The 26,833-nt window shown below is 47.2% G+C and overlaps 1 protein-coding gene, 1 long non-coding RNA gene and 2 other non-coding genes across 5 annotated transcripts in view; 1 reads left to right on the top strand and 3 right to left on the bottom strand.

The window, feature by feature from the left end:
• Positions 1 to 1,908: 1,908 nt before the first annotated feature.
• TRNAQ-UUG (transfer RNA glutamine (anticodon UUG)) lies at positions 1,909 to 1,980 on the bottom strand. Its single transcript has one exon. It is a non-coding gene; the product is annotated as a tRNA-Gln (tRNA).
• Positions 1,981 to 10,881: 8,901 nt separating this feature from the next.
• The window catches only part of B4GALNT2 (beta-1,4-N-acetyl-galactosaminyltransferase 2), a 44,895-nt gene continuing 28,943 nt past the window's right edge, over positions 10,882 to 26,833 (bottom strand). For both annotated transcript variants that reach the window (XM_047706595.1, XM_047706593.1), the window contains exons 4-11: positions 24,659 to 24,765; positions 23,179 to 23,216; positions 21,558 to 21,738; positions 20,275 to 20,361; positions 15,343 to 15,530; positions 14,250 to 14,390; positions 12,093 to 12,312; positions 10,882 to 11,604 (exon numbers count right to left, since the gene is read on the bottom strand). In XM_047706595.1, the coding sequence (XP_047562551.1) occupies positions 11,399 to 11,604; positions 12,093 to 12,312; positions 14,250 to 14,390; positions 15,343 to 15,530; positions 20,275 to 20,361; positions 21,558 to 21,738; positions 23,179 to 23,216; positions 24,659 to 24,765 (1,168 nt within the window). In that variant the 3' untranslated portion in view covers positions 10,882 to 11,398. The remainder of the gene's footprint in view (positions 11,605 to 12,092; positions 12,313 to 14,249; positions 14,391 to 15,342; positions 15,531 to 20,274; positions 20,362 to 21,557; positions 21,739 to 23,178; positions 23,217 to 24,658; positions 24,766 to 26,833) is intronic.
• LOC125086934 (uncharacterized) lies at positions 18,298 to 18,695 on the bottom strand. The gene is made up of 2 exons (XR_007123311.1): positions 18,646 to 18,695; positions 18,298 to 18,444 (listed from the first exon to the last, which is right to left on the bottom strand). It is a non-coding gene; the product is annotated as an uncharacterized LOC125086934 (long non-coding RNA).
• On the top strand, positions 20,856 to 20,959 carry LOC125088234 (U6 spliceosomal RNA). Its single transcript, XR_007123633.1, has one exon. It is a non-coding gene; the product is annotated as a U6 spliceosomal RNA (small nuclear RNA).

Below are 26,833 nucleotides of genomic sequence, written 5' to 3'. Positions count from 1 at the left end.
AAAAAACAAAAAACAAAAGAAAAAAACCCCTGAGATCACCAACTGAGCCAAAACAAAGAGCCTGAGCCTTAACCCACTAAGCCACCCAGGTGATCCTTAAGACTTTACTTTTAAGTAATCTCTACACCAAACTTGGGACTTGGACTCACAACCTCAAGGTCAAGAGTTGCATGCTCTATCCACTGAGCCAAACCAGGTGACCCTATGTCAGTTATTTGGGATTTCCTTTTTTCGTGCAGTGCCAGTTCAAGTATTTGCTATTTTTCTAGTAGGTTGTCTTTATTCTTACTGATTTTTTAAAAATTGCAATTTTATATTCTTACCGATTATTACAAGTTCTTTGGCGGTCATGCATTACAAATATCTTTTCTTATTTTGAGGCTTGCCTTTTCACTTTCTTACTGGGTTTTTTTGATATGAAGAACAGAGTATCATATTAATATAGTGACGGAGACTAAGCTTTTAGAACTTTTTGCGTCTTGTTTAAGAGGACTTTCCCTACCCTGAGGTCATAAAGATATTCTCTTATGTTCTCTTCCAAAAGCTTTATTGCTTTTCCCTTCCTGTTAAGGTCTATGATTCACATGGAATGTATTTCTGTCTTTAGTGTAAATTGGGAGGAATCTGATATCATACTTTTCCATTTGGACTCCCAATTCTCCCAGAATAATTTTTTGAAAAGTAGACTCTTTCCCCTCCTGCTCTGCTGTGCTACTTTGTCCTGAATCATTTGTCCAAATACGTGTGGGGCTGTATCCGGCCCACCCCCTTATGTGCCATTGGCATGTTTGTCTCTCCTGCACCAGGACCACACTATCTTAATTGCTATAGTTTATAGCTGATAATAACCTTTAATGTCTGGTAGAGCAAGCCCTCCCACCTCTCATGCCTACGTATTTTCGAGGCTGGGATCTTTCATACACACAAATCCATTCAAACGTATTTGCAGTGTATGGGGGCGGAGGGGTGGGGAGGAGGAGTGCTCAGGGGGAAGAGGAACGAGCATCCTGTTTCCATGGCATCCTCCCAAGGGGCGGGCACGTAGAGCCACAGTGCCAATCACCCTGTGTGGAGATCACAAATGCGTCAATGGGCTCCCTCGTCACTCATCCCAGGGGGCCAGAGAGCTCTCAAAAAACCCAGATACAACTCAAAAGAAGACAGCACTCCAGGCGCGCCTCTTCCCCTCCATCCCAGAGACTCACCCTTGCCTGCAAATCAGGAGCGGCTGGCCAGCACCTAAAACACCAGTCCTGGACAGATTCTCCAGGAGACGTGCTCAGCCCTGTGGTGAACCCCATAGAGATTCCTACCCTCTAAAGGATCAACACCCCATCCACCGGGTGAGAAACCGCGTGTGGAGATCCCCTGACCGGCTGGCATGGCCTTAAGAATCCACATGGACAACTTCACTGCCTACTGCCTGAATCAGACCCACTTCACCATCTGACCGCCTAGACTCACAGGCGGACTGGCCCCAAACACACTCTCCTCTCCCCAGCCTCCTACTGTTTCCCGCGCCCTTTGGCTCCGCCCAGCATTTCATTCCCGGTTGATAAAGGAATAACTGATCGCACTCTGCACATCAGCCAATAGGAAGAAGGGACTCCCAGCAGCAGGAGGGAGGTGTCGGAGTCCTGAAGGCTGCGGTCCAAAGCAGGCTCACCGCGTTCGCTCGGCTTCCTCCGCGCTCCTTTTCAAGGTAAAATCACTCTCGGTCTCCACCAACACTTTTCCGCCCGAACTCTCACGCATGCGCACTTCGACTCACAGGCCGGACCTAAACAAGAGAGGAGGAGGGACCCTAAACCACGATCCCTTAGGTCACGGGGGTAATTGCACAGCCCGAAGTGGCCGCCGCCGCCAGAAGTCCTCAAAACAGTAATTGTAGAACCAAAAGATTCGAAGAGGTCCCACCGAGATTTGAACTCGGATCGCTGGATTCAAAGTCCAGAGTGCTAACCATTACACCATGGGACCTGCTGGCGGCTTGAAGCGGCCGGGAGGCTTCTCAAGCCACATGGCGCGCTGAACAGCCTTTCCAGAGCGGCGGCGGCAGCGGCGGCGGCCCGGTTCCCCCGGCCCGGGCTGGGCGCTCTGGACCCGAGGCCGCTCGGGCGGGCGGAAACAGCAAGGGCTGCCGCGGCCCTGATGTGGCCAGTGCCGGGGTGTCACCTCTTGTCGCCGCTCTTCCTGCTCTTCTCCCGAGGTCCTGACCTGCGCCCGGGGAAGCCGGGAGGACGGCGGCTGGGGGCGGAGACGGCCGGCGGCGGCGGCCCCTGCCGGGAGCGGAAGGCGAGGCGCACGCAGCCGGGCTCCGGACTCGTTTATTTATTTATTTCCACGAAACGCTGTTTGCGTGGCCCCTGTGGCCAAGCGGGGAGGGAAGTGGGTTGGCACGTGCCAGGACGGCGGTTCAAAACCCGCGTTCCTTTAGTGGGACTTGAAACCACGGCTTTCTGCGGAAACCCAGAACATTCTGTAGACCCTTAGTGGACACTATGGTGGTGGGTGGTACATTTCAACCTGTAGGTCTTGGTGAGTGGGGGACCTCTCAGACCGTTTAGGGGTTTTCCAGGTTAACTGCCTAGTTAACCTTTTATAAGATTTGACTCAGCAGTTTCACTTTTGTAACTTTATCCTAGAGGACAACGAGGACCAGTGCCAAGTGTTCAAGGATGTTCTCAGCGGTGATGTTCACAATGGTAAAGAAGAGAATATAAAAGCGAAAATCGATTTAGTAAATATTGACAATATCTATATTATTAATACTGTGCAGGAATTTAGGGGATGAGTTTTTATTGTATTGACATTATTTTGATGTATAGGACTACATTGATTTATTGTATTGACATGAAAAGAGCGACAGGTCTACCCAGATGGAACCAACACCAAAAATCTACTTACCAGTTAGTATGCATAGCAAAGTCCCACTTTTCTACAAACAGAAAAACTTCATACATGTGTAATAGACATTTGTCATTTATTTGTCCCATCACATCTGACTGGCTGCCTTTCTTGAGGGATCCAACATGGTGTGGGTCTGGGTGACAGCAAAGGGACTGTGTGTCCTTTAGCCTGGCCAGCTGGACTTGGAATCCAAAGCGACTGATGCCCAGAAATGGGGACATTTTAGAACTTGTTCTGCTCCTCGTGTTAGCTGTGACACCCAGTGTCTCAAGGGCAGTGACAGCAGCCGTGCCATCTCCACTGGCAGCAGAAGCTGGGTCCTAATCAGACTGCCCTGGATCCTGACCTTGGCTGGGTTCCTAGTTGCTTAGGTCCCCTTAGTTCTTGTCTGTTTTCTTGAGTTGCTCTCCCTCATGCTATGAGCTATCCGACTTTCTTCCAAGGAGTACTGTTCCTGTTTAAATTACCCGAATCTGTTTCTTTTCTTCTGTCAACAACCTGCTTGGGGGCGCCTGGGTGGCTCAGTGGGTTAAGCCTCAGGCTTCAGCTCAGGTCATGATCTCAGGGTCCTGCGATCAAGCCGCACATTGGGCTCTCTGCTCAGCAGGGAGCCTGCTCCCCCCCCCCACTTGTGATCTCTGTCAAACAAATAAATAAAATCTTAAAAAGAAAAAAAAAAACCCTGCTTTGCTCAAATCCAAAAAGGTCTGCTGTGGACAGATATCCCTGGGAAATACATTTATGAGGCCCCTTTCTTACAGTTTATGATTTACTGTATTGCTTGAAAAAGTATTTGATAACTCTTGTATATTGTCAGAAGAAACATTAAAGCTTTTCCATTTCGAGGAGTGAACCAAACTCCCATTGCGTTCCCATGGTGAGATAAGGGTGTCTCTTCATTAGGCTGGAGTAACAACATGGAATTGACTTGATATCAAATGGCTTTAGTCTCTCATTTCCCATCTATTTCCTTCTTACAAGCGCTCTGTACCGGTGAAGGTGTATTGAAATTAATTTTTCAGAAGCTACGTAAAAATCCTAAAGAATTGTGATTATGCCCTTTGAAAGTGTACAGGAGGTAGTTCCTTCTGTCCAGTAGGAAGATTTCTGCCTCCTCCCATTCCCTGGTTCTTCCTGGTTCGGGTTTCCTCCATCTTCTCAGCTTGAAACATCTTACCCGCCCAAATGAGACCCTTCACTGAAATCCCCACTCGTGAATTCCTCAAGTTACGCAGAAGGATCCTCTCCTTGATAGCTCTTGTCATTACTTGCTAGAGTTATAGGTGTTTGTGTTCTGTGGCTCAGTCTCTCCCTTCCTCCCTCCCCATGTCCCCTTTGGTTGGACTGTGAATTGCTCTGGGGTCAAGGCCCAGGACTGGCTGATTTATAAATGTGGCTAGTGCCATACCAGAACTCAGGAGGGAGAAAGAACATTCTTTTTTTTTTTTTTTTAAAGATTTTATTTATTTACTTGACAGAAAGAGACACAGCGAGAGAGGGAACACAAGTGAGGGAGTGGGAGAGGGAGAAGCAAGCTTCCTGCTGAGCAGGGAGCCTGATGTAGGGCTCGATCCCAGGACACTGGGATCACGACCTGAGCTGAAGGCAGACGCCCAACGACTGAGCCATCCAGGTGCCCCAAGAACATTCTTTTTAACATCACATTGGTTATTTGAGACAACAGAGAAAACAGAGACAATATGTAATCCCCCTGCGTGCCCATCACTCGTTTCTTTTAACATAAATCCGTAATGCATGACACCCGAGAGATGGCATCCCATGAAGGCTCTGAGTACAGACCCTCAGCCTCCACAAGGGGGCTCCTCACACGTGGGGAAGTCTGGGCTCTGTGGGAGGCGGGGTTTGCTTGGCTTCAGCGGTGCCACCCGGGATTGAGGGCTGAACAGAGGCACAGGGTGGCCCAGAAAGTTTAATGAGGTCAGAGGTTAAGAAAAGACAGCTCAAGGGGCGCTTGGGTGGCTCAGTGGGTTGAAGCCTCTGCCTTCGGCTCAGGTCATGATCCTGGAGTCCTAGGATGGAGCCCCGCATCAAGCTCTCTGTTCAATGGGGAGCCCATTTCCCCATCCCCCGCCTGCTTTTCTGCCTGCTTGTGATCTCTGTCAAATAAATAAATAAAATTTTTAAAAAAAAGAAAAAGAAAAGATAGCTCAAGTCCGGGATTAGGGAGTTTCAAGATATTCTCCCGTTTCCTGTGAGCCTGTAAATGGTTAGCGAATGGGACAATAGGTACAGTAATGCTTTGAGTGAAGTGGAAAGAATTCAGGTTCACCGTCAAATCCAAGTCAGTTTCCTTTATCCATGCTGATACTGCTCACAGCTAGCTGCAATAGAATCAACCTTGCTCTGTGTCTTTGCCACACAGGACAGACGACATGTGCCACAAATCCACTACTTTGCCTTGGGAGCCCGAGCTATGCCAGACAAGCCATAAGCGCCACCTTGTGCCAGGTGACACGTGAGACCCTGCGTCTCTGAGCATCCCGCCCTGCCCCCTGCTCTGGGCTTGGCATTACAGAGGCTCTGACGGGGCAATCTGGCTGCTTACTTTCTTTGAACAAAACAGCATCTACATTTTATCCTTTTTTTTTGAAAGTTTTCACTTTCTCCTCTTAAAATAATTATTTTATCTTTTCAGATTATAAAGGTGAAGCATTTACTATGGAAAATGTAGAAAATACAGCACAGCAGAATTTTAAATAACTACAATTCCAACAAACACTTTTTTAAAAAGTTTATTTTCTTTAGTAATCTCTCCACCCAATGTGGGGCTCCAACCCACGTACCTGAAATCAAGAGTTCCACGCTCTTCTGGCTGAGCCAGCCAGGCCCTCCCCAACAAGCACCTTTGACACTTGATTTTTTTTTTTCCACTTTCTGTTTTAAAATCCATTTTTATGTAGTCTTCATTGTAAAATTTTATGTTCTGCTTTTGTGCTTAATATAACAATGACATGTTACTTAAAAACCTTGTTTCTTAAAAAAAAACAAACACCTTGTTTCTTCTTTCCTTAAAAAGTTTAAAGTATTACGTGGGTAATACATGAGCACAATACAAAATTCACAAGGTATAAAAGGAAATGCACAAACAAAACTTCTTGACTATAATTTTTTTTTAAGATTTTATTTATTTATTTGACAGACAGAGATCACAAGTAGGCAGAGAAACAGGCAGAGAGGAGGAAGCAGGCTCTCCATGGAGCAGAGAGCCCGATGCGGGGCTCCATCCCAGTACCCTGGGACCATGACCTGAGCCGAAGGCAGAGGCTTTAACCCACTGAGCCACCCAGGGGCCCCTTGACTATAACTTTTTAAAAGATTTTATTTATGGGGTGCCTGGGTGGCTCAGTGGGTTAAAGCCTCTGCCTTCGGCTCAGGTCATGGTCCCAGGGTACTGGGATGGAGCCCCGCATCGGGCTCTCTGCTCCGTGGAGAGCCTGCTTTCTCCTCTCTCTCTGCCTACTTATGATCTCTGTCTGTCAAATAAATTTAAATCTTAAAAAAAAAAAAGATTTTATTTATTTATTTGACAGAGAGAGAGAGAGAGAATGAGTGCAAGCAGGGGGAGCAGCAGAGAGAGAGGCAGAAGCAGGCTCCTCACTGAGCAGGGAGCCTGACGTGAGACTCCATCCTAGGACCCTAGGATTATGCCCTGAGCTGAGAGCAGACGTCCGAAGGACAGAGCCACCCAGGCACCCCTTGACTATCATTTTCTGCTCTCAGAGGCAATTTCTGATGCTCTCCTTCTAGAGATATTTTATCCTTACACAAATATACATGAATATGCATACTCCTTTCTTTTTCCCACCTTTTATAAAAAGTAAGCCTTATGCCCAACGTGGGGATTGAACTCACAACCCTGAGATCAGGAGTCTTATGCTTCACTCACTGAGCCAGCCAGGCACCCCATATTCCTTTTCTTTTAAAAAAGTAGAAACACTGGGGGCACCTGGGTGGCTCAGTGGGTTAAAGCCGCTGCCTTCAGCTCAGGTCATGATCCCAGGATCCTAGGATCAAGTCCGCACTGGGCTCTCTGCTCAGCAGGGAGCCTGCTTTCCCGCCCCCGCAACCCCCTGCTTACTTGTGATCTCTGTCAAATAAATAAATAAAGTCTTTAAAAAAAAAAAAAAGTAGAAACACTGTTCCGCACTTTGTTTTACTCACTTAGCACTGGATCTTGAAGATTGTTCCATAATAGAACAAAAATCTAATTAAATGGTATTTTATTGAGATGTCATTTACATAAAGTAAGCACAAACCATTTCCCTGACAGCTAATGATGTTGAAGCTCTTTTTTACATGCTCCCTAGCCATTTGGATGTCTTCTTTTCTAAGTGCTTCTTCAAGTATTTTGCCCATTTAGAACAACTGCCCTTATCTTATTGATTTATAGGAATTCTTTGTATATCTGGGATATGCATCCTTTTGCCAAATATTTGTATTACAGATCTTTTTTTCTTTTTTTTTTTTTAAAGATTTTATTTATTTATTTGACAGAGAGATCACAAGCAGGCAGAGAGGCAGGCAGAGAGAGGAGGAAGCAGGCTCCCTGCTGAGCAGAGAGACCGATGCAGGGCTCGATCCCAGGACTCCGAGATCATGACCTGAGGCAGCGGCTTAACCCACTGAGCCACCCAGACGCCCTACAGATCTTTTCTTTTCCCAGTCTGTAGCTTTTATTTCTTTCTTTTTTTTTTTAACATTTTATTTATTTATTTGCCAATGAGAACAGGAACACAAGCAGGGGGAGTGGGAGAGGGAAAGCAGGCTTCTTGCCCAGCGGGGAGTCCGATGCGGGGCTCGATCCCAGGACCATGGGAACATGACCCAAGCTGAAGGCAGATGCTTAACGACTGAGCCACCCAGGCGCCCCTTCTTTTCACTTTCTTAATAGTGTCCTTTGATTGGCAGAAGGCTTTAGTTTAATTTCAACCAAATCAAATATATCCTTTTGTTTTACTTTTATGAGTCATGCCTTCTGTGTCCTTGCATGCAGAGAGCTGGGATCCTTTGCCAAGCACACGGGATAGGAGAGGGACAGATTATTCAGTTACATAATTAAAACTTTGGTAATCTCTTGGTAAAATTTCAAGTGGGATAAGAGACATACATTTTGTATGGGAGACTTGTTTGAAGCCAGAGCAGGAAGGCTAAAGGGCATGAGGCCGGCTGGAGCATCTAGGCAAAGGATTAAGAAAAAGAAGAGCCAGGGCACTTGAGTGACCCAGAAGGTTAAGCCTCTCCCTTCGTTCAGGTCATGATCCCAGAGTCCTGGGATCGAGCACCGCGTTGGGCTCCCAGCTTTGCGGAGAGCCTGCTTCTCCCTCTCCCTCTGTCTGACGCTCCCCCTGTTTGTGCCCTCTCTCTCTGTCAAATAAATAAATAAAATCTTTACACCTAAATTTTAGGGGCACCTGGTTGGCTCAGTGGGTTAAAGCCTCTGCCTTTGGCTCCGGTCATGATCCCAGGGTCCTGGGATCGAGCCCCGCATCGGGCTCTCTGCTTGGCGGGGAGCCTGCTTCCTCCTCTCTCTCTCTGCCTGCCTCTCTGCCTGTTTGTGATCTCTGTCTGTCAAATAAATAAATAAATAATCTTTGAAAAATAAATAAAAATAAAAGTAAATAAAAATAAATTAAAAAAAAAAGAAAAAGAAAAAGCTGCATTCAGATATGACTCCTATGAAGGTCATTCGATATACGGTTGAGAGGAAGAGATGGGGTAGAGACAGCGACCAACTGGGAAACGGGTGATTCTGAAACTTACTGGTGTCCAGAACAGACTATGTGCCTATCAAGACTCTAGAATATCAGGAATGAGAACTGGTAGGAAAAATCAGCGTGCTGGCATGTTAGTGATTTCCTGCAGTAGTCTTTAGGATGGTCCTATAAGGAAGACAAGCTTCAGGCTGAAAGTGCCCTGTTTTAAAGGAGGTGTAATATGGTTTCTTTAAGAGTGGCTTGAAATCCTAGCTTCCTGGAAGTCCTGTAATTTGGAGCCTTGCAGGTCCAGAAGAGCTTAATTCTCTACCCCAAGAAAAAGCACCAACGGAGACAGGAGACTTAGCAGGAGACCAGGTTAAGCAAAAAAAACCCCAGCCTATTTACATTGTGATGTATTCATTATTTTCTGCGCACAAAGAGGAAAAGCCTGGGAGCAAAGAGCCAATTACAGTCTCTTTGTCCTTCAGAGGAAGGTTTTGAACAGCCTCAAGGCAGAAGCCATTTAACTGAGTGCCAGAGGGTAAAGGAGGCACCCAAGGTGCCTCCTGGGGTTACCAGAATGGGTTTCCCAGTCTCAAAGACTATGTCTAGGGAAGATTTCTGAAATTGACTGGAAATGACAGAAAAACCTCTTAAGTTTTAAGGAACTGCTAACAAAATTTCATTAGCAATTCAATTCCCTTAAAAATCTTACTGATAACTTCCAGTGAGTTTTATCTCACGGCCATTCCTGGGCACGTGAAGGGCACTAACAGGAAGTGGGCAGATAAAGCTTTGACAGGCCACAGAAGGGTCACCCTGCCCCAGGACCACTCAGATGGGGATGTGGACGATAGTGGACAAGGGCACCCCTCCTTGACAGAAGAACCTGGAACTGCCAGATGGGCTGAGCAAGGCACCCCCTCCTCTTGCCAGGCTTGGAATCCCTGATCTTCCTCCTGATCTTAGCACACCTGTGGTCTGCCCTGCCTCTTTATCCCACCTGAGACTGTTCAACACAAGTTTAAACTTGGGTCAAGTCTCTGGTACTTGTAGGTAAAAGCATTCTAATAGATAATCTTTTCATAGCGGCTTATATATACTTTCGGTATATATTGAAAAATATATACTGAAAAATCAAAAACGGGGCACCTGGGTGGCACAGTTAAGCTTCTGACTCTTGGTTTCAGTTCAGGTCCTGATCTCAGGCTCGTGAGATCGAGCCCCGCCTCCGGCTATGCGCTCAGCACCAGAGTCCTCTTGAGTTTCTTTCTCCATCTCCCTCTGCCCCTCTCCCACTTGTGCTCTCTGTCAAATAAATAAATAAATCCAGATAACTAACAGTTGGGGCAGGACCTTCCCGGGTGGAGGAGAGAATATCCAGAAGAAAGCTGATCCCGGTCCCATTTCCACTTCCGGCCACGTGAAACAGACACACCCACACATGCCTGGTGGCCTGCAGTTCCCTCTTTGCTGAAAGTCCCAGAAGCAATTTTCCTTTCCTGAGCAGGGTATGTGGAATGAGCCGGTGGAGGGGAGACAGTGAGAGCAGGCTCGAGCTCCACCTGGAGGCCCGTACAATGATTTACACCAACTTGTCCTGGAATTTGGGGTTTGGCCAGAGTCTCAGGAAGGATGACTTCACTGTCCTTTAGTGTCACTTCCCTGGAAGTGATACTTCACTGTCCTGCAGTGTCCTGGAAGGAAACCTCTGTTGTTGACCTGATCCGGGCTGCTGGGTTTGTGACTGAAATGCAAGACTGGACGGAGGTCCGTGTGGCTCTTATCGTCTGTTTCCTGATTTTTGCTTCCAAACCACCCAAGGAGAAAACTTTTTAGTTACGCTTTCCTGTTTTGAAAACAGGCAGACACACAGAATGGTTGTATTATTCGGAACACTGTGGTTATAAGTAACAGGAGCCAACTCAAATTAGGTTAAGCAAAAAGGAAGAATTATAAGGGTATAGTGTTTCACAAAATCCCAGGGCAGGACTGTAGCCAGACCTCAGGAAAGAACCAGGCTGTCAGGAGGCTCTCATTTCAGCTCCTCTTTGTGCATATGTTGCTTTTTTTTCCTGGTTGAAGGCTGGCTGTCTCAGCTCCTGTCACATGGTGTAAGGGACACGTCGTCAGCTCCTGAGTGTGATGTCTGAAGTCCAGCCATCCACAGAGACTTGCTTTGCAGACCCAATTCAAAATTTTTTTAAAGATTTTATTTATTTATTTGACACAGAGAGACACAGAGAGAGAGGAAACACAAGCAGGGGGAGTGAGAGAGGGAGAAGCAGGCTTCCAGCTGAGCAGGGAGCCCGATACAGAGCTTGATCCCAGGACCCTGTGATCATGACCTGAGCCGAAGGCAGAGGCTTTAACCCACTGAGCCACCCAGGTGCCCCTAGAGTGGATATTTCTGACTACGATATCATCCCTCCCAAATAACCCTCAAAAACCCCACAGCCATTCCTAAGGAATGACTAAGGGAGCCAACCCATACTCTACTCTTTTGCAGGAGATCCAATAGGGGATGTGCAGGTGTTCCATAAACAGTACTGCATCATACAAATAACGATGGGCTTCTGTTGCCTTTCTCAGGGACTGGTCCATTTCTAATGAGCCTCTGATGAGTATTTGTAGTAACTGAGCCCCACCCCCTGCCCCACCCACTGGCTTGTCCTCAACAGCCTTGTCTCATGAGGTGTCCCACCCCCAGTTCCACTGTCTTAGGTACTCAACCCCAGTAAGCCTAGAGCTTTTCCGATGCCCAGGAGCCTTCATGAAGAGCACTGGAGATGGTTCTTGAAGTAGTGGAGTGCCAGCTTGAACTGGACCTGTTCCTTGGTGTTGGTCCGGAATGTGCTGTAGGTCTTCTCCAGAGCGGCCAGCTCCTGGTCGGTCACTGGAGACCTGGCCTGGTGACCTATGATCACTTCTGGACATGACCCCACGAGCAAGCTCCCAAGCCCGTCAATAAAGAACTCTGCCAAGAGAGGGAGAGCGTAAGCTTCAGCCAGAGACCCCGGGGCCATATTCCAGGTCTGGGGGGAGAGGCAGGTGGGGAAGGGGGCGGTGTGTACCCACGGGGAAGTTGAGCGTCAGGCAAAGCCCCCTGCCCAGGCTGATGAGTGGGAAGGAAATAAGTAACCACATTTCTCCGAGGTGCGGCCAGAGAGGCAGAGAGACCCAGAACAGCAAACTCCAGAACTGAGGGAATCGGAGGGGAGTGAGGGAGGGGACAGAGCTGCAGGGGAAGGGTGTCTCACATGGGAGCAGCAGACGGGAGATAAGAAATCACAGTGAGAGGAAGAAGGGAGGCAAGAGAGACCCTAAGCTCCCTCGTTGGGGGAAAGGGAGAAGAGCCCACTGTTGCCGGCAACGACCATGATCAGTGACTCGTGGCTCTTGGAAAGGACAAACACCTGAGGTTAGTCCACGGGCCACCACCTTCCCCACTCAGCTTGTCCCCACCTGAGTGAGCCACCCGCTGTAGGCGGGGGTCGAAGCCAACTCTCTGGAGCCGCTCCGTGTGGGCCAGGAAGAAGTTGACAACGCCACTGGTCACCACGCAGTGGGGGAAGCCATCCAGGGGTCCGAAAGAGCCTGGCCTCCGGTGAAGACAGTCCCCATTCTGACTCTTCTCCAGCAACAGCTTAAACTGGAACACATTTCCAAGTACACTGCCACCTACCTAACCGGTGGGCAGAGAAACGCATGTTAGAGAACATAGACTTGATATCCACGTTGCCTCTGCCAGGAAGCCTTCCTGGAATGAACCTGAGTTACAACAAGAATCACACCTGTTCTGTATCTACCCTCCATACTAGTCCTTGGATACTCTCTTGTTGCTGTTGTGGCCACAGTCTTTCAAACACCACGGCTGGGTCCCTTGATCTTTTCATCCTGCTCACCGCAGAAAATCTCCTTGGTAGGAGCAGAAAGCGCCCAGTCCAAAGGGCACACGACTCTGCTCCACTCACCCGACAGCAAGTTCGCTCTTTCCAGAAGGTAGGTCACTCCCTTTCACAAGGAGGAGCAGTGTTTGCGTGCCGACAAGCAGCAGCCTGCGTGCACACGGGTCCTTTTGTGGAGTCCCCACGGCCGGGCTTCTTGCAACAAGCCGTGTGCCGTGTGTCTCAAGCTGCCTTCCTCCCACTCCTCTGCTCCTGGCTCTCCTCCCTGAGCTGTCTGTCCACACGCTCACGGAAGATCTGTGCATTTCTACGTGTGAGCCCCAGCACAACAGGATGAGTCCTGAACCCTCATAATCCTCTAGGGTGGCCCTTAGTACCCCCGTCACTAGTTCCTTCCTTCTTTCTTTAGCAAAGAGACCCTCCGAGTTGTAAGTGGACTAAATGAAGAGAGCCAGCTACACCAGTAAAGACGGACTCTTCCCCACTTCCCATGTGTCTAAGTCCTGGCTGAAGGGATGTGAGTTAGAAGGGATGTCTGCAACTTCTCACACATTCTGCAAAGGCAAATGCTTGTCCTTCATGTTTTCTCCCCCTTTCTTCCGGTGACACAGCCGAGGACCGTGAGGACAGCACAGCACCGAGGGAAGGAGGCTGGCCCAGGAGGACCCTGGAAGCCAAGTTAAGGGCCAGCTTGGATTTTCACACGACAAGAGTTCTGCTTTCTACTCCACTGATGTACTGTGATCTGTTCTCTGGAAGAGTAGCCAGGAGATACCCTGGTCTTTTCTTGTTGTTGTTTTTTTAAGGTTTTATTTATTTGATAGAGACAGCGAGAAAGGGAACACAAGCAGGGGGAGTGGGAGAGGGAGAAGCAGGCTTCCCGCTGAGCAGGGAGCCCGATGTGGGGTTCGATCCCAGCACCCTGGGATCACGACCTGAGCCAAAGGCGGACTTTTAACAACTGAGCTACCCAGGCACCCCTAGCCAGGAGACATCTTAGTCAATACAGATGTCTTGGGGACTGTCCTCCTGGAAGAGAGAACTGTGATCCCAATGCCACTGATTTTCTTATCTATTTCCTGTTTTTTTCTTTTTTTTTAGAAACAGCTTTTATTGAGCTCTCTTTGACACATTAAAATTGTACATATATTTTTAATCCTACATATTTAAGGTGTAGGGTTTGATGTTTTGATATGTGTAGACATTGTGAAACCACCGCAATCAAGCTAATTACCATATCCATCACCTGCATTGTAACCATTGTGCCCGCGGCCAGAAGACTGAAGATCTGTTCTCTTCACAGATTTCAAGAATACAATACACTATTATTAACTGTAGCTGCCTTTTTCTTTTCTATGAAGCAAATGACTTTTGATGTTCTCATTCTTCTCTTTCTTCTTTTTTAAATGTCATGAGGGCGATGTGTGCTTTTTAGAACTTTGTACCATTTGCATTTTTTTTTTTTTACATCAACACACCATTTTAAAGACAGAACGAGGGTTAATGTGGTGGTGGGGGGATGTAATTTGCCCAAAGAAAAGAAAATTTGGAGGCAGAAGCCGAAACCACACAGCTCCTGATTCCCATCGAGCTGTGCCAGCTTATTCCTCTCCTGCCCCAGCCCCTCCCCCGACCCTCCCCCTCCTCTTCCCCTTCCCTCTCCTGACCGGCTCTACAGGTTGCAACTGGGATGAAATTGGCCACTCTCCCTTACCACGTCCAATTCTGTTTTCTCGAGGACATCCACCAGCACCTCAATCTTGGTGTCGTTGTTGAAGAGGAAATCGTCATCCACCCAGAGAACGTATTTGGTGGTGACCTGAGAGATGGCCAGGTTCCTACCAGCAAACCAACCCTGCGGGTGGAATGAGGTCAGATCAGAGGTTGCCGTCCCCGGCCACATTTTAGAATCACCTGGGAGCTTTCCAGGGGGGGCGCCTGGGTGGCTCAGTGGGTTAAGCCTCTGCCTTCGGCTCAGGTCATGATCTCAGGGTCATGGGATCGAGCCCCGCATTGGGCTTTCTGCTCATCGGGGAGCCTGCTTCTCCCTCTCTTCTCTGCCTGCCTCTCTGCCTACTTGTGAGCTCTCTCTCTCTTCTGTCAAATAAATAAAATCTTTAAAGAAAAAAATAAAATAAAATAAATTCCCCACCGCCAGGCTGCACCCCAAACAGCAGTTGAAAACCACTGAGTTCAAGGGAGCTCGTGTCTCAGAGACATGGGAGGAAGGACAGTGACTCCCTGAATCAAAGGCTGAGGCGGGGAAAGGCTAGGAAGTTCTCCCTTGGTCCTAGGACCAGTGTGGAAGGATGGAAGTCCTTTTTCACCCGAGTCTCTGTGGCTCTCCTTCCATTTCCCCTGATGGTGCCTGGAAGGTGATGGAGGGTGGGGAGTTACAGTTTGTATAATATCCATTTCCTGTGTGTCCTGGAGGAAAGAGGGTGTGTGTGCGGGAGAGAGAGAGAGAGAGACAGCCTCTAGCCTGGAAGGAATCCTAGGGATCACAAGTTTCTCTGCATGTCAGGAATCCCTAGAATGTCAGACACCTCAAGTCACGTAGAAGGACCTCAATTAATGTCCGTACCAAAGACAGATTAACCACTTCATTCATGCAGAAACATGAGGGTGGTCCGATTTCCCTGTGAACTTGGAGTCGGTGAAGGGACACAGAGGAAAGTCCGATCCCCTCTGCTCCGGCATCATGCCATTCTGGGAAAGCCACTCAAGCGTCCCCATCTGGGGCAGAACCTGACTCCAGGGCCTTCTTTCCCGGGACCCAGACACCTCCCCATGTGGGCGGTATGTACCTTCCCGAAGGGCATGAGGTAATATTCCACATGGTTGTCATTAATCTTCAGGGGCTCCTTGCTGTCATCGGCCACGATCACTGTCAAATCTGGGTAGTACTTACGAAGGCTCCGGAGCATGGTCATGAGCTTGTGGGGACGGAGGAAGGTTTTGGTGGCAACCGTCACCAGGTCTCTGAGCTTCCTCTCTGGACGAGAAAGGGTGGGGTGTCAGAGCTCTGCCTTTTGGGAAGCCTCACTGACTTGACTTGAGCTGTTCTGGTGATTTCTTTATGCCACGTCCTTGTGCCTCTCGTATACAGCACTTGGTAAGAGTTTGTTAGTCGTAACAGAAAATAAATGTATTTAAAACACAGCCAGCTTGTTGAAATTGCATGTGTCTTCTAGAATTTCTTTCCCTGGTTCTGTTGGCTTGACTATACCATCTCCTCCCATCAGTGTGAATGCTCTGTCTTACCAAAACTATTTGGATCCTGCTGTCGTGTTAATACTAGGAATGGAGAGGCACAGAGCTCTGCCCATCAGGGGGTTCAAGATCAGGGTCGGGGGAGGGGAGAAAAGATCTAAAGGACTTGAGACCTGCGCCCCGTCATCAGCTGCACTCCTAGAGAGAAGCACACTTGGTCTCCCTGCTCAGGCAGACATCCGTGGAAGAAGGTCTACTTGGAGAGTGGAAAGTCTGGACCAGATAGTCCAGCTCCAGGCATGTGATCAATATAAAAATTTAGAAAAGGAACAGCTTTTCTGCAGAAAAGGCTTCATATGAATCAGCTGGAGCTGTGGTGTGTTTTGGGGGTTTATTCACCAAACGTGGAGGCACGCCCGCTGACCGAGGCTGTGGGATGTCTGGGTGGGGTGGGCTCTGTTGGGAGTTAATGCCGGCTGAAAGCCACAACCCTACCAGTGGCTTGTGGGCGAGTGCTCCAGAACACCACCGCAGAGCTCCTTCTCAGAATGACAGAAATCAGAAGTCCTTCCAGAATCTTCTTTTTAATACCTGTTGTACCATTACAGCAGCTCCCCCGGGGGGCTGAGGGCATGAGGGAAAAATGACCAGCGGGAAGAGTCAAGTAAATTGTGTCCAAGTGAATTATGTCCTCCCTTTTCTTGGGCCACATGCCAAGTTGGGTTCTTTTGTTACAGTAAAGAGAGAACCAGGAGCGTGAATTACTAGAGGATGTAGTCAAGATTGGGGGGCTCCTGGCTAAGTTGGTGGTGTAGCTTTCTGTTTGAGAGTCCCTATTTTTTTTCCAAATATACAGCAACGATAAAAATACAAAGATAGAACAATGCACGAAAATAACCATTACTTCCAAGGAATAAAAATAAAGATCAGTGAGCAGAGCTGGGACCTCCTGCATTCTGGGATCAGAAGTAACAGAGGAGGGGCGCCTGGGTGTTTCAGTGGGTTAAAGCCTCTGCCTTTGGCTCAGCTCATGATCCCAGGGTCCTGGGATCGAGCCCCACATCAGGCTCTCTGCTCAGCTGGGAGCCTGCTTTCTCCTCTCTCTCTCTGCCTGCCTCTCTGCCTACTTGTGATCTCTGTCAAATAAATAAAATATTAAAAAAAAAAAAAAGAAGTAACAGAGGACGCTGATTCTGAAGGGTAATGGAATTAAGATATCTCACGCAATGTGTGGGTCCAGAACCAGGCTTTTTGCTAGAAGTCATGGACTAGAGCTAGGTGGCACACCCTCCACCCCTCACCACTACCTGCCAGGCAAGGAACCCCAGAACACCCCTGCACGCACCTCCAGGTGCAAACAGAAATGACATCACTTCACAGCCACGACCTGTGCCAAGCCATCCTCAGGCCCAGCAACGGGCTCTTTCATAACTCCGATATCACCATGAGAAGGAATCCCGAGCCTCCAATATCAGAAGGTAGACCAGAAGGCTGAGGAGACAGGGATCAGATCCAAGGCTAAAGCTGTGAGATGGGAAGGAGCCAGGAGAGAGAAGGGGGAGAGAAAACAAACAAGCACAACCTCCTACTCATGATGAGCTCACCCACAAAAATTACAGAGCACTTAAAGGAAATTAGCATGAACGACAGCCAATGAATCTCCTGTATACAGATGTACCCACTCCGGACAGACAGAAAATAACAGAGAACTCCAAAAATGATTTAAAATAAGAATGTTCAAGCAATGGCATATATATATTCTTCCTCCTCTTTCTTTTTACGGAAACAATAGCTTCCTCTTCCCTCTCTCATTTTGTGTCAGTATTTAAAAAAGCCTTCCCCTGTGTTTTCTCCTCCCTCCTTCTGAATGCCTCTGCACAGAATTTCATTATACAGATGGACCACAGTTGATCTGATCGGTGCATCCCACTTCTAAGGTTTTTGTGCTTGCAAACAATGCTGCAGTAAAGAACCTCGAACAGACATCATTTCACACAGATATAAATATCTGTATGATAATTTGTAGAAGTACAATTGCTGGGCCAAAGGGAATGCACATTCCAAATGTTGATCGGTATTGCCAAATTACCTCCGGAAAGGCTGTGCCCATTTCCATTTCCCAGCAGGAGTTTGTAAGAATGCCTGCCCCTCCCCACTCCTTGTCCAGTACTTTCTGATAATGAATGTATTTTTCATTTGCACTTTTTTTAGTATGAGACTGAGCATATATACTAACAGCAAAAAGTACTGTTGAATTTCATCTGTTGCCAACTGTGCATTTTTCCATTGGCTTACTAGGTGTTTGGCTTTTTGTTTTGTGTTGTTTAGGTGGTTTAAACAAAAACAAACACATTGACTTATTTGGGATGCCTGGGTGGCTCAGTCAGTTAAGCCATCTGCCTTTGGCTCAGGTCATGATCCCTGGGATCTAGTCCCCCATCGGGCTCCTTGCTTGGTGGGGAGCCTGCTTCTCCCTCTACCTGCTGCTCCCTCTGCTCATGCTCTCTCTCCCTGATAAATAAATAAATAAAATCTTTAAAAACATTTACTTATTTAAGTACTCTCTACACCCAAGGTGGGGCTTGAACTCCCAATCCCCAGATCACGAGGTGCAAGCGCTACTGACCGAGTCAGCCAGGCACACAAGCCTATTAACTGTCTTATGGATTCACAGGTGATTTCAAGTAAAAGTACACCTTTGGGGGCACCTGGGTGGCTCAGTGGGTTAAAGCCTCTGCCTTTGGCTCAGGTCATGATCTCAGGGTCCTGGGATCGAGCCCCACATCAGGCTCTCTGCTCTGTGGGGAGCCTGCTTCCTCCTCTCTCTCAGCCTGCCTCTCTGCCTGCTTGTGATCTCTGTCAAATAAATAAATAAAATCTTAAAAAAAAAAGTACACCTTTGACTTTAACGTGTGTTGAAGATATTTTTTTCCCCAATTTGTTCTTTGTCATTTGCCTTTGCTTTTGGTGGGTTTCTGCCCAAATAGCATTTAAAATTTTTATGTATTTTATGTGTGTAGTCTTCTCTTTCTGGTCTTTGTGTTTTTGGTTTGTTTTATTTTTTAAGATTTTATTTATTTATTTGACAGAGAGAGACATCGAGAGAGGGAAGACCAGCAGGGGGATGGGAAAGAAAGAAGTAGGCTTCCAGCTAAGCAGGGAGCCTGATGTGGGGCTCAATCCCGGGACCCTGCCCAGGACCCTGGGATCATGACCTGAGCCGAAGGCAGACACTTAACGACTAAGACAACCAGGGGCCCCCTGGTCTTTGTGCTTTATGTCATATTTAGAAAGGTCTTATACTCTGAGTTTTTGGGTTTTTTTTTTTTAAAGATTTTATTTATTTTATTTATTTGACAGAGAGAGAGATCACAAGTAGAGAGGCAGGCAGAGAGAGAGGAGGGAGCAGGCTCCCTGCTGAGCAGAGAGCCCGACTCGGGACTTGATCCCAGGACCCTGGGATCATGACCTGAGCTGAAGGCAACAGCTTAACCGACTGAGCCACCCAGGCGCCCCTTGGGTTTTTTTTTTTTAAACTGCACATGTTTGGGACGCGTTGGTGGCTCAGTCGGTTAAGCTGTTGCCTTCGGCTCAGGTCATGATCCCAGGGTCCTGGGATGAAGTCCCGCATCGGGCTCTTTGCTCGGCAGGGAGCCTGCTTCTCTGCCTTTGCCTGCCACTCTGCCTGCTTGTGCGCTGTCTCTCATGCTGACAAATAAATAAATAAATAAAATCTTTTTAAAAAAATTTAAAAAATAAACTGCATGGGTTTTGTTTTTTTTCTAGCACTTAAAAATATGAGATAGTTGGGGCACCTGGGTGGCTCAGTGGGTTAAAGCTTCTGCCTTCGGCTCAGGCCATGATCCCAGGGTCCTGGGACCGAGCCCCACATCAGGCTCTCTGCTCGGGGGGGAGCCTGCTTCCCCCTCTCTCTCTGCCTGCCTCTCTGCCAAATAAATAAATAAAATCTTTAAAAAAATATATAAGAGATAGTTGATCAGTTTGGAATTTGTCTTGGTGTGAGCTATAAGATAGATTGATCTTTTTATCTTCCTTTATCAACGCAGTTGTCCCATGTGACTTCTTGGATCATCCATCTCCGCACCCTTTAATTTGGAAAGCTACCTTTCTCACAGGGTACAACTCCAACGTATCATTCTCTGGGTTTCCGATTCGATTCCATCGATATTATCTAGCCATTGTCCAATACCGCTCTGTGTTTATTACTATTACTTATTAAGATGTTATAATTGTTGGTTTTTTTCCAGAATAAGCACAACCACATAATAAATTAAATACAATTAAGAAATATGAGAATATTAGAATTTTTTTCTAATTTTTCTAATTTTCTAATTTTTTCTAATTTTCTAATTTTTTTCTAATTTTTCTAATTTTTGTCAAGAATCCTATCAGAGCGGTTATTTTCATCAACTCTCCTCCTTGGCCTCAAGAGCTGATCTCTTCTGAGTTTCACCAACTAGCTCGACAAGACCCCACCCTGCACCCCCCAGGAGCCAGGGCCTTACCTGGTCCGGGGTCGTATAACTTGGGGATGACAGGATAGCGGATGGTCACTGGAAACTTGACCACTGAGGACTCAGACTCCAGACTCACTGGAGGGAGAAATAAGGTCAAGGAGGGCAACACGGAGTCTAGGTCACTTTCCATACTGCCCCAAGGTAGACGATCTGCAGCAGGGAGTGAAGGCTCTGTAAAGAAATGTCCTGCCTGGAATGAGACCCCACTGAGTTGACAGCATTCTGGCCCTTGACTTGTTGTGTGTCCCTGGGGTAACTGGCTGAGTGCTTTTTTTTTTTTTTTTAAATTAAATAATCTCCATGCCCAACATGGGGTAACTGGCTGAGTGCTTTTTTTTTTTTTTAATTAAATAATCTCCATGCCCAACATGGGATTTGAACTCATAACCCTGAGAACAAGAGTCAACTGCTGACTCTTGACTGAGGCAGCCAGGTGCCTCCTGCTGAATGCTCCTTAACTCGAATTTCTTCCACTGTGAGAGTCTGGTGGGGTAGAGTAGGCTTCGAATCGGAGGGCCTGGAATAAGTTTGACTTTGCCATTTATTATCTGAACTACTTGGGTAAATCAGTGCTTGCTTCGGCAGCACAAATACTCAAATTGGAAAGATACAGAGATCACCATGGCCCCTGAGCAGGGATTCCACACAAATTCGAAATGCCTTGGGTAAATCACTTACTCTCCTTCTCCAGCTACAAAACCAGTGTACCACCACCCGCCCTGTTTTATCTCACAGGGTCATTTGGTGAAGGGAGATGTTTGGGAATCTATAAGTAGAAAGGGTGCTCTCTTTAGTTCATGGTCATGCATAATCTATCCTGTGTTTCATTTTTCTGCTGGTGTCCTGGGAATGCATCCTGGGTAGCTAGTGAAAAGAGAAAAGAATGATTTAATTCCCCCACATCCCTCTTTTTCTGTTAATGCCCAGGACGAGATATTGATGCACAGACTGGGTCCCTCCTCTCTCACAGCTGAAGTCTTCAGCTCTGAGAGCTACGGATAATGGGGAATGGAGCCAGCTGGTTTCCAGGTGCAGAGCACAAAGGATCTGCCCTCACAGGGAAATGCATTTTCTTCAAGTCACGCTATAGGGTCAGTGGCAGCATGGGAGTAATGTTGGGGACAGTAATTGAGAAGTTGGACGTCTACGGTTGGAAACAAGAGTAAGTGAAGAATCCTAAATGCTGGCAGGCTTCCTGGAGGATGAAACTTTGAGAAGGCCCAGTGGTGTTTTCCCACTCCCTAAGCATTTTGCTTAGGACAGGCTCTCACCCACATCCACCCTGCGGTGCTGGTACACGGTGCTGGTATAAGTCACGTGCTGGAGGATGAAATTCAAAAGCTTCCGGTCACTGGTCGAAATGGTCAGCCGCTTCTGGCCTCTGCCCTGCACCACACTGTCTGGGATGTCAGCGAGGGTGTTCAGTGTCCCCAGAGAAGCGGTCAGGGTGACCTAAGGCCGGTGAGGCAGAAAGACGCTAAATGCGAGGGAAGGCACATACCCAGGATGGCCAGCAGGGGGCGGGGAGGAGGCGCCCCCTAGCGTCCCTGGGAGCTGGGGTCTGGTGCCAAAGCCGTTTGCTGCTCTGTCCCCAGAGAAGGACAACCAAGTCCTGGGGACTCGTGTGTTCAAAGGCCACTGGTCTCTTAGGTCTTGGATTACAGGATCCCATTCTTCTAGATTTCTCCTTACTCCTGCTGGCTACTCCTTTTGATTTCCGACTTCCTCCTCCGCCTCTGTCTAACCTCCCAATGCAGTTTTTCCGGGTTTGGTTTCGTGCCCTTTTTCTCTTCCTATTCAACACCTTCTCACTAGAGGTGGCGGCTTGAAATACCATTCATATGCTAATGGCTTAAATGTGTGTCTCCAGCTCTCCTCTCAAGATCCAACTGCCTGGCCGATTGCTCCGCTAGGAGTGCCAGAGGCACCTGAAGTCTTCACAACCGAACCACTGATTTTTCTCTATACACCTGTTTGTCACCCTCTTCCCGGTTCCCCCTGCCTTGTAAAAGGTACCTTCATCCATTTAACTGTTGCGGTCCCTAATGGAGGTCATTCCCGCTCTGCATGAGTCCGTCGCGTCTACCTTCAACATGTAGCTAGAACTGGTCCCCTCTCTCCATCCCACTGCTACTCCCTAAAGCCCATCTCCTCTCCTGCCTTCTTGTCCTCTGGGCAGCCGGGTATTTTTATGAAAAGTACAGTGGGTTCCCCCACACCTGCTGAAAACACTTCGGTCAGCCAACAGGTGTTTTCTGAGATGCAAATTATAGGTCCTGGGAAAAGAGTAGTGAATAAAATTAACTCCCCACCTTCAAGAAGCTTATATTCTAGTTGGGGAGAACAGCGGTTAAGTATATCATGATGCATATAAAATAATTCAGGTACAGACTCATCACCCACTCCAACCTCTGGTGTGCAGAGTGGAAAAACTAAAACTACATCTCCCAGACTCCTTTTTATATTAGGGTTCTGGTTGCACTTTGCCTCCCCCCACCCCATCTGCTCTATGCACAAGGGCTGGATTCGGAGCTACATTAAGCAGGAACGAAAGGCAAGGGCACACAGCCCCCGTGTTGCTGGCTGGCGCTAAACCCGATGGAGGCGACAGGCACCCGAGCCAGGGCTGTGGCGACAGCTTCTTCCTGCAGCAAAAGCAGCAGCCTCTGCACTGACCTGGGTTTCTGGAAGTCCTCCTTGGAGCTCTGGCCACTCACACGGCCGGAAAAATCATGCCTTCTGGAGGCATCCCTCCCCACTCTCCCCACCTTGGACTCATGGTAGATACTGAATCTGGATGAGCACTCTGTCAAAATCCGAGACTGGCCACCACTGGGGACGGGGCGTGGGCAGTGATGCCAAGTGCAAAAGGGGGCTGGGAAGGAGACTTGCCTCATAGATGGGGGCCTCTGGTCCTTCAAACTGGAGACCTGGAGGACACAGGAGAAAAGGATAAAAAACACCATTGTAGGGACACCTGGGTGGCTCAGTTGGTTAAGCAGCTGCCTTCAGCTCAGGTCATGATCCCAGCGTCCTGGGATCGAGTCCCACATCGGGCTCCTTGCTGGGCAGGGAGCCTGCTTCTCCCTCTGCCTCTGCCTGCCATTCTGTCTGCCTGTGCTCGCTCTCTCTCCCTCTCTCTCTCTGACAAATAAATAAATAAAATATTTAAAAAAAAAAAAAACAAAAAAAAAACACCATTGTAGAGAATGCCAAGGGCTCCCTGATGCTCACTACTTTCCTAATGACTCCCTTACATCCTTCCAGAATCCCTTCCAAGCTCATCTCCCGAGCACAGTGTTTGCTGACCGCTCCCCGCTCCCTGGGGTCCTGCTGGGTGGTGTCCCATGGTCCTTCTCAAATTCCAGTGGATCTAAAGCCTCCGATGTCCATTCTTAGCCCTGGATGGGTACTGTGAATTAATCCCACCCCTTCCAGATATCTCTGTTATGGAATGGAAGGCAGCAATGGGTAAGTAATGAAACATCTTTATATGAGGTTACTAGAATAGTCAAACTGGTAGAGACGAGACAAGACATTCTACAGAACGGTGGTTGCCACAGGCAGGAGGGGGGAAGGAAGGCAGAGCTAAATGGGTACAGAGTTTCAATTGGGAAAGATAAAAAATTTCTGGAGATGGATGATGGTCACAGTTGCAGAACACTGAGAAGATACTTAACGCCACAAAACTGTGTGCTTAAAAATGATTAATATAGTAAATTTTATGTTATGCATATTTTACAATAAAAAAGGACTCATCCAAAATGGCGAATTACTTTTTAAATGACTATTAAATTCATTTAAATGACTAAAGCAATTCATCCAAATGTATGTACTTTAGAATCTATCTCTGTGCTCATAATATGACTTAATTCAAGTTCTACTTCAAATAGAGCCTCCCTATGGGGCCTTAGATAACTTACGTCATCTGTAAAATTGGCAAAATAACATTTACCTCCCAGGAATGTGCTGCTGAACTAGAGAAGTGTATAGAAATCCCTTGTGGAGGGGAGTTTTAACCAACATGAAATATTCTTTTCAATATGCTCCCCCAGGATATGGGCACATCTTTGCCTGATCTCATGATGCTGGAGGACACCAAAAAGCCAATCATGTGCTAAGATTCCTTGAGGCACACAGATTTCTGTACTCTTGTGATTCCGGATCCCCGGGGACATCATAGCACCTAAGGGTGATCCCCAGTGGTGGAAACTTTGAAACTAACCACTAAGTGAAATCATGTCAAGCTTCCCGCATTGTGCTGAGTACACAGCAGGTACTCAATAAATGACTGTTCCCTTTCACTCCCCCATTTTGCTTAAGAAGAGTTAAGAAAGTTGTCTGGCTCCTCTCCAGATGGAGAGCTACCTACCTGGGATGGGAACTGTATGCAGGGGCATCACCTCTACCCCATGGACCGGGTATCCAAAGGGGAGGTTGGGCTGAGCCAGCAGTGGTGGTGGATGGGGCAACCCTTCTCTGCAGGAAACAGAACCAGAACTGTCAGCAGCTGCTCTCACGCGCCTCCCTGGTTAGTTCTGAAAGTGGTACCTGTACCCGGAGCTCTGTGCTGTCAATGGGGAGAAATTGAAAGTAGACTGCCCCATTCACCCCTCCATTCCTTCCCTCCTTTATTCACCCTTGAATTCCCTCCAGCCTTGAATTCCACAAGAGTCCAGGCCCTTTACAACAAAGCACAAACAAAATTAAAAACACAACCAGCAGGGGAAGAAGAAACAAAGTAAAAGACCATCTGGGCGAACCCAGTTGCAGCAGACAAATGCCAGGGTCACAGGTGAACTTCCTGGTAGTCAGGGTGTAAAGCCATGGGAGGTCAATATTCCGGTCTTATCAACAGTACAAAGCAAACAACTCCAGAGGCAAATAAACCTTTTCCTGGCACTGAACTCAAAAAGAAAATACATAACAAGAAATGTTATTTGTTGCCTCAGTATTTTCAGAGCAAACACAGTGATGATTTTCATATGGTTTTGTGGTTATAACAACCTCAGTCAAGGGCAAGCACATCACGAGCCAGCGAGATTGATTCTTTGGTGGACTAACATAATATGGTTGAAATGTAGCCCTTGGGGATCCAGTGTAGCCAAAGGTATCATTTAGATCCCCTGGAAGAATGATTAGACTACTGTAGTGAATATTTATGGGAATACAAAAGAGATGAAATTTTAAAATGGGAAATGATGTAAATAGGCAATTAACAGAAGGAGTGCAAATGGCTAATGCATAAATGAAACAAGCTCAGCTTCAGAATTAACCTGGGAAATGCAACTTTAAAGAATTGGGGACAGCTGGGTGGCTCAGTCGGTTAAGCATCTGCCTTTGGCTCAGGTAACGATCCCAGAGTCCTGGGATCGAGTTCTGCCTCAGGCTCCAGGCTCAGTGGGGAGCCTGCTTCTCCCACTGCCTGCCACTCCTCCTGCTTGTATGCTCTCTCTCTCTTGCTCTTTGACAATAAATAAATAAATAAAATTTTAAAATAATAAGAAAAATACAAATACAAATAAATTACAAAATAAAAACAATGAACTGGAGGTGCCTGGCTAGCAACTCCTGATTGTAGGTTCAAGCCCCACGATGGGTGTAGAGATTGCTTAAAATAAAATAAAATCTTAAAAAAAAAAACCAAGGAAATACTTTTTTTTTTTTAAAGATTTTATTTATTTATTTGTCAGAGAGAGAGAGGGAGAGAGAGCGAGCACAGGCAGACAGAATGGCAGGCAGAGGCAGAGGGAGAAGCAGGCTCCCTGCTGAGCAAGGAGCCCGATGTGGGACTCGATCCCAGGACGCTGGGATCATGACCTGAGCCGAAGGCAGCTGCTTAACCAACTGAGCCACCCAGGCGTCCCAGGAAATACTTTTTTGATTAATGTTTCAAAATGTAATGATAAGGAGTATTGGTTAGGTAGTGGGTATCTAAGATGTCTAAGATACCCACTCGTCATGAGAATGTGAATTAATGTAGACACTCTTGAATGCTATCTGCCTGTATTTATTAAAAGTAGAAATAAGTGCCTCTCATGAATGAGGGATTCAGATCCTAGTTAAGGGGGAAAACACCTCCATGTGTAAGCAACTACATGCACAAGGAGGTTCATTTCAGTTCATTTAAAATGAACATCTTTATACACATCTGAAGGAAATAAGGAAAGAATGTAAATATAACATAAGATGATTATTATAAATTATGTAAATGTAATAATGAAAATTTCCCCCAAATTTGAATATCATTCAATAGGAGAATGGCTTAATAAAATTCAATGTATTCATATTCACAGCTGTATAACAATTAAAAGGAAAGAACTAGGGTGCCTGGGTGGCTCAGTGAGTTAAAGCCTCTGCCTTTGGCTCAGGTCATGGTCTCAGGGTCCCGGAATTGAGCCCCACATTGGGCTCTCTGCTTGGTGGGGAGTCTGCTTCCCCCCCACCCCCCCAATCCCGGCCTGCCTCTCTGCCTACTTGTGATCTCTCTCTATATATCAAATTAATAAATAAAATCTTTTTAAAAAATTTATTTATTTGACAGAAA

This window comes from Lutra lutra, chromosome 16 (genome assembly GCF_902655055.1).
Source record: "Lutra lutra chromosome 16, mLutLut1.2, whole genome shotgun sequence".
NCBI classification, from domain to species: Eukaryota; Metazoa; Chordata; class Mammalia; order Carnivora; family Mustelidae; genus Lutra; species Lutra lutra.
Note: the sequence above shows the minus strand (reverse complement) of the source record. Positions and strands in the feature narration are given on the sequence as shown.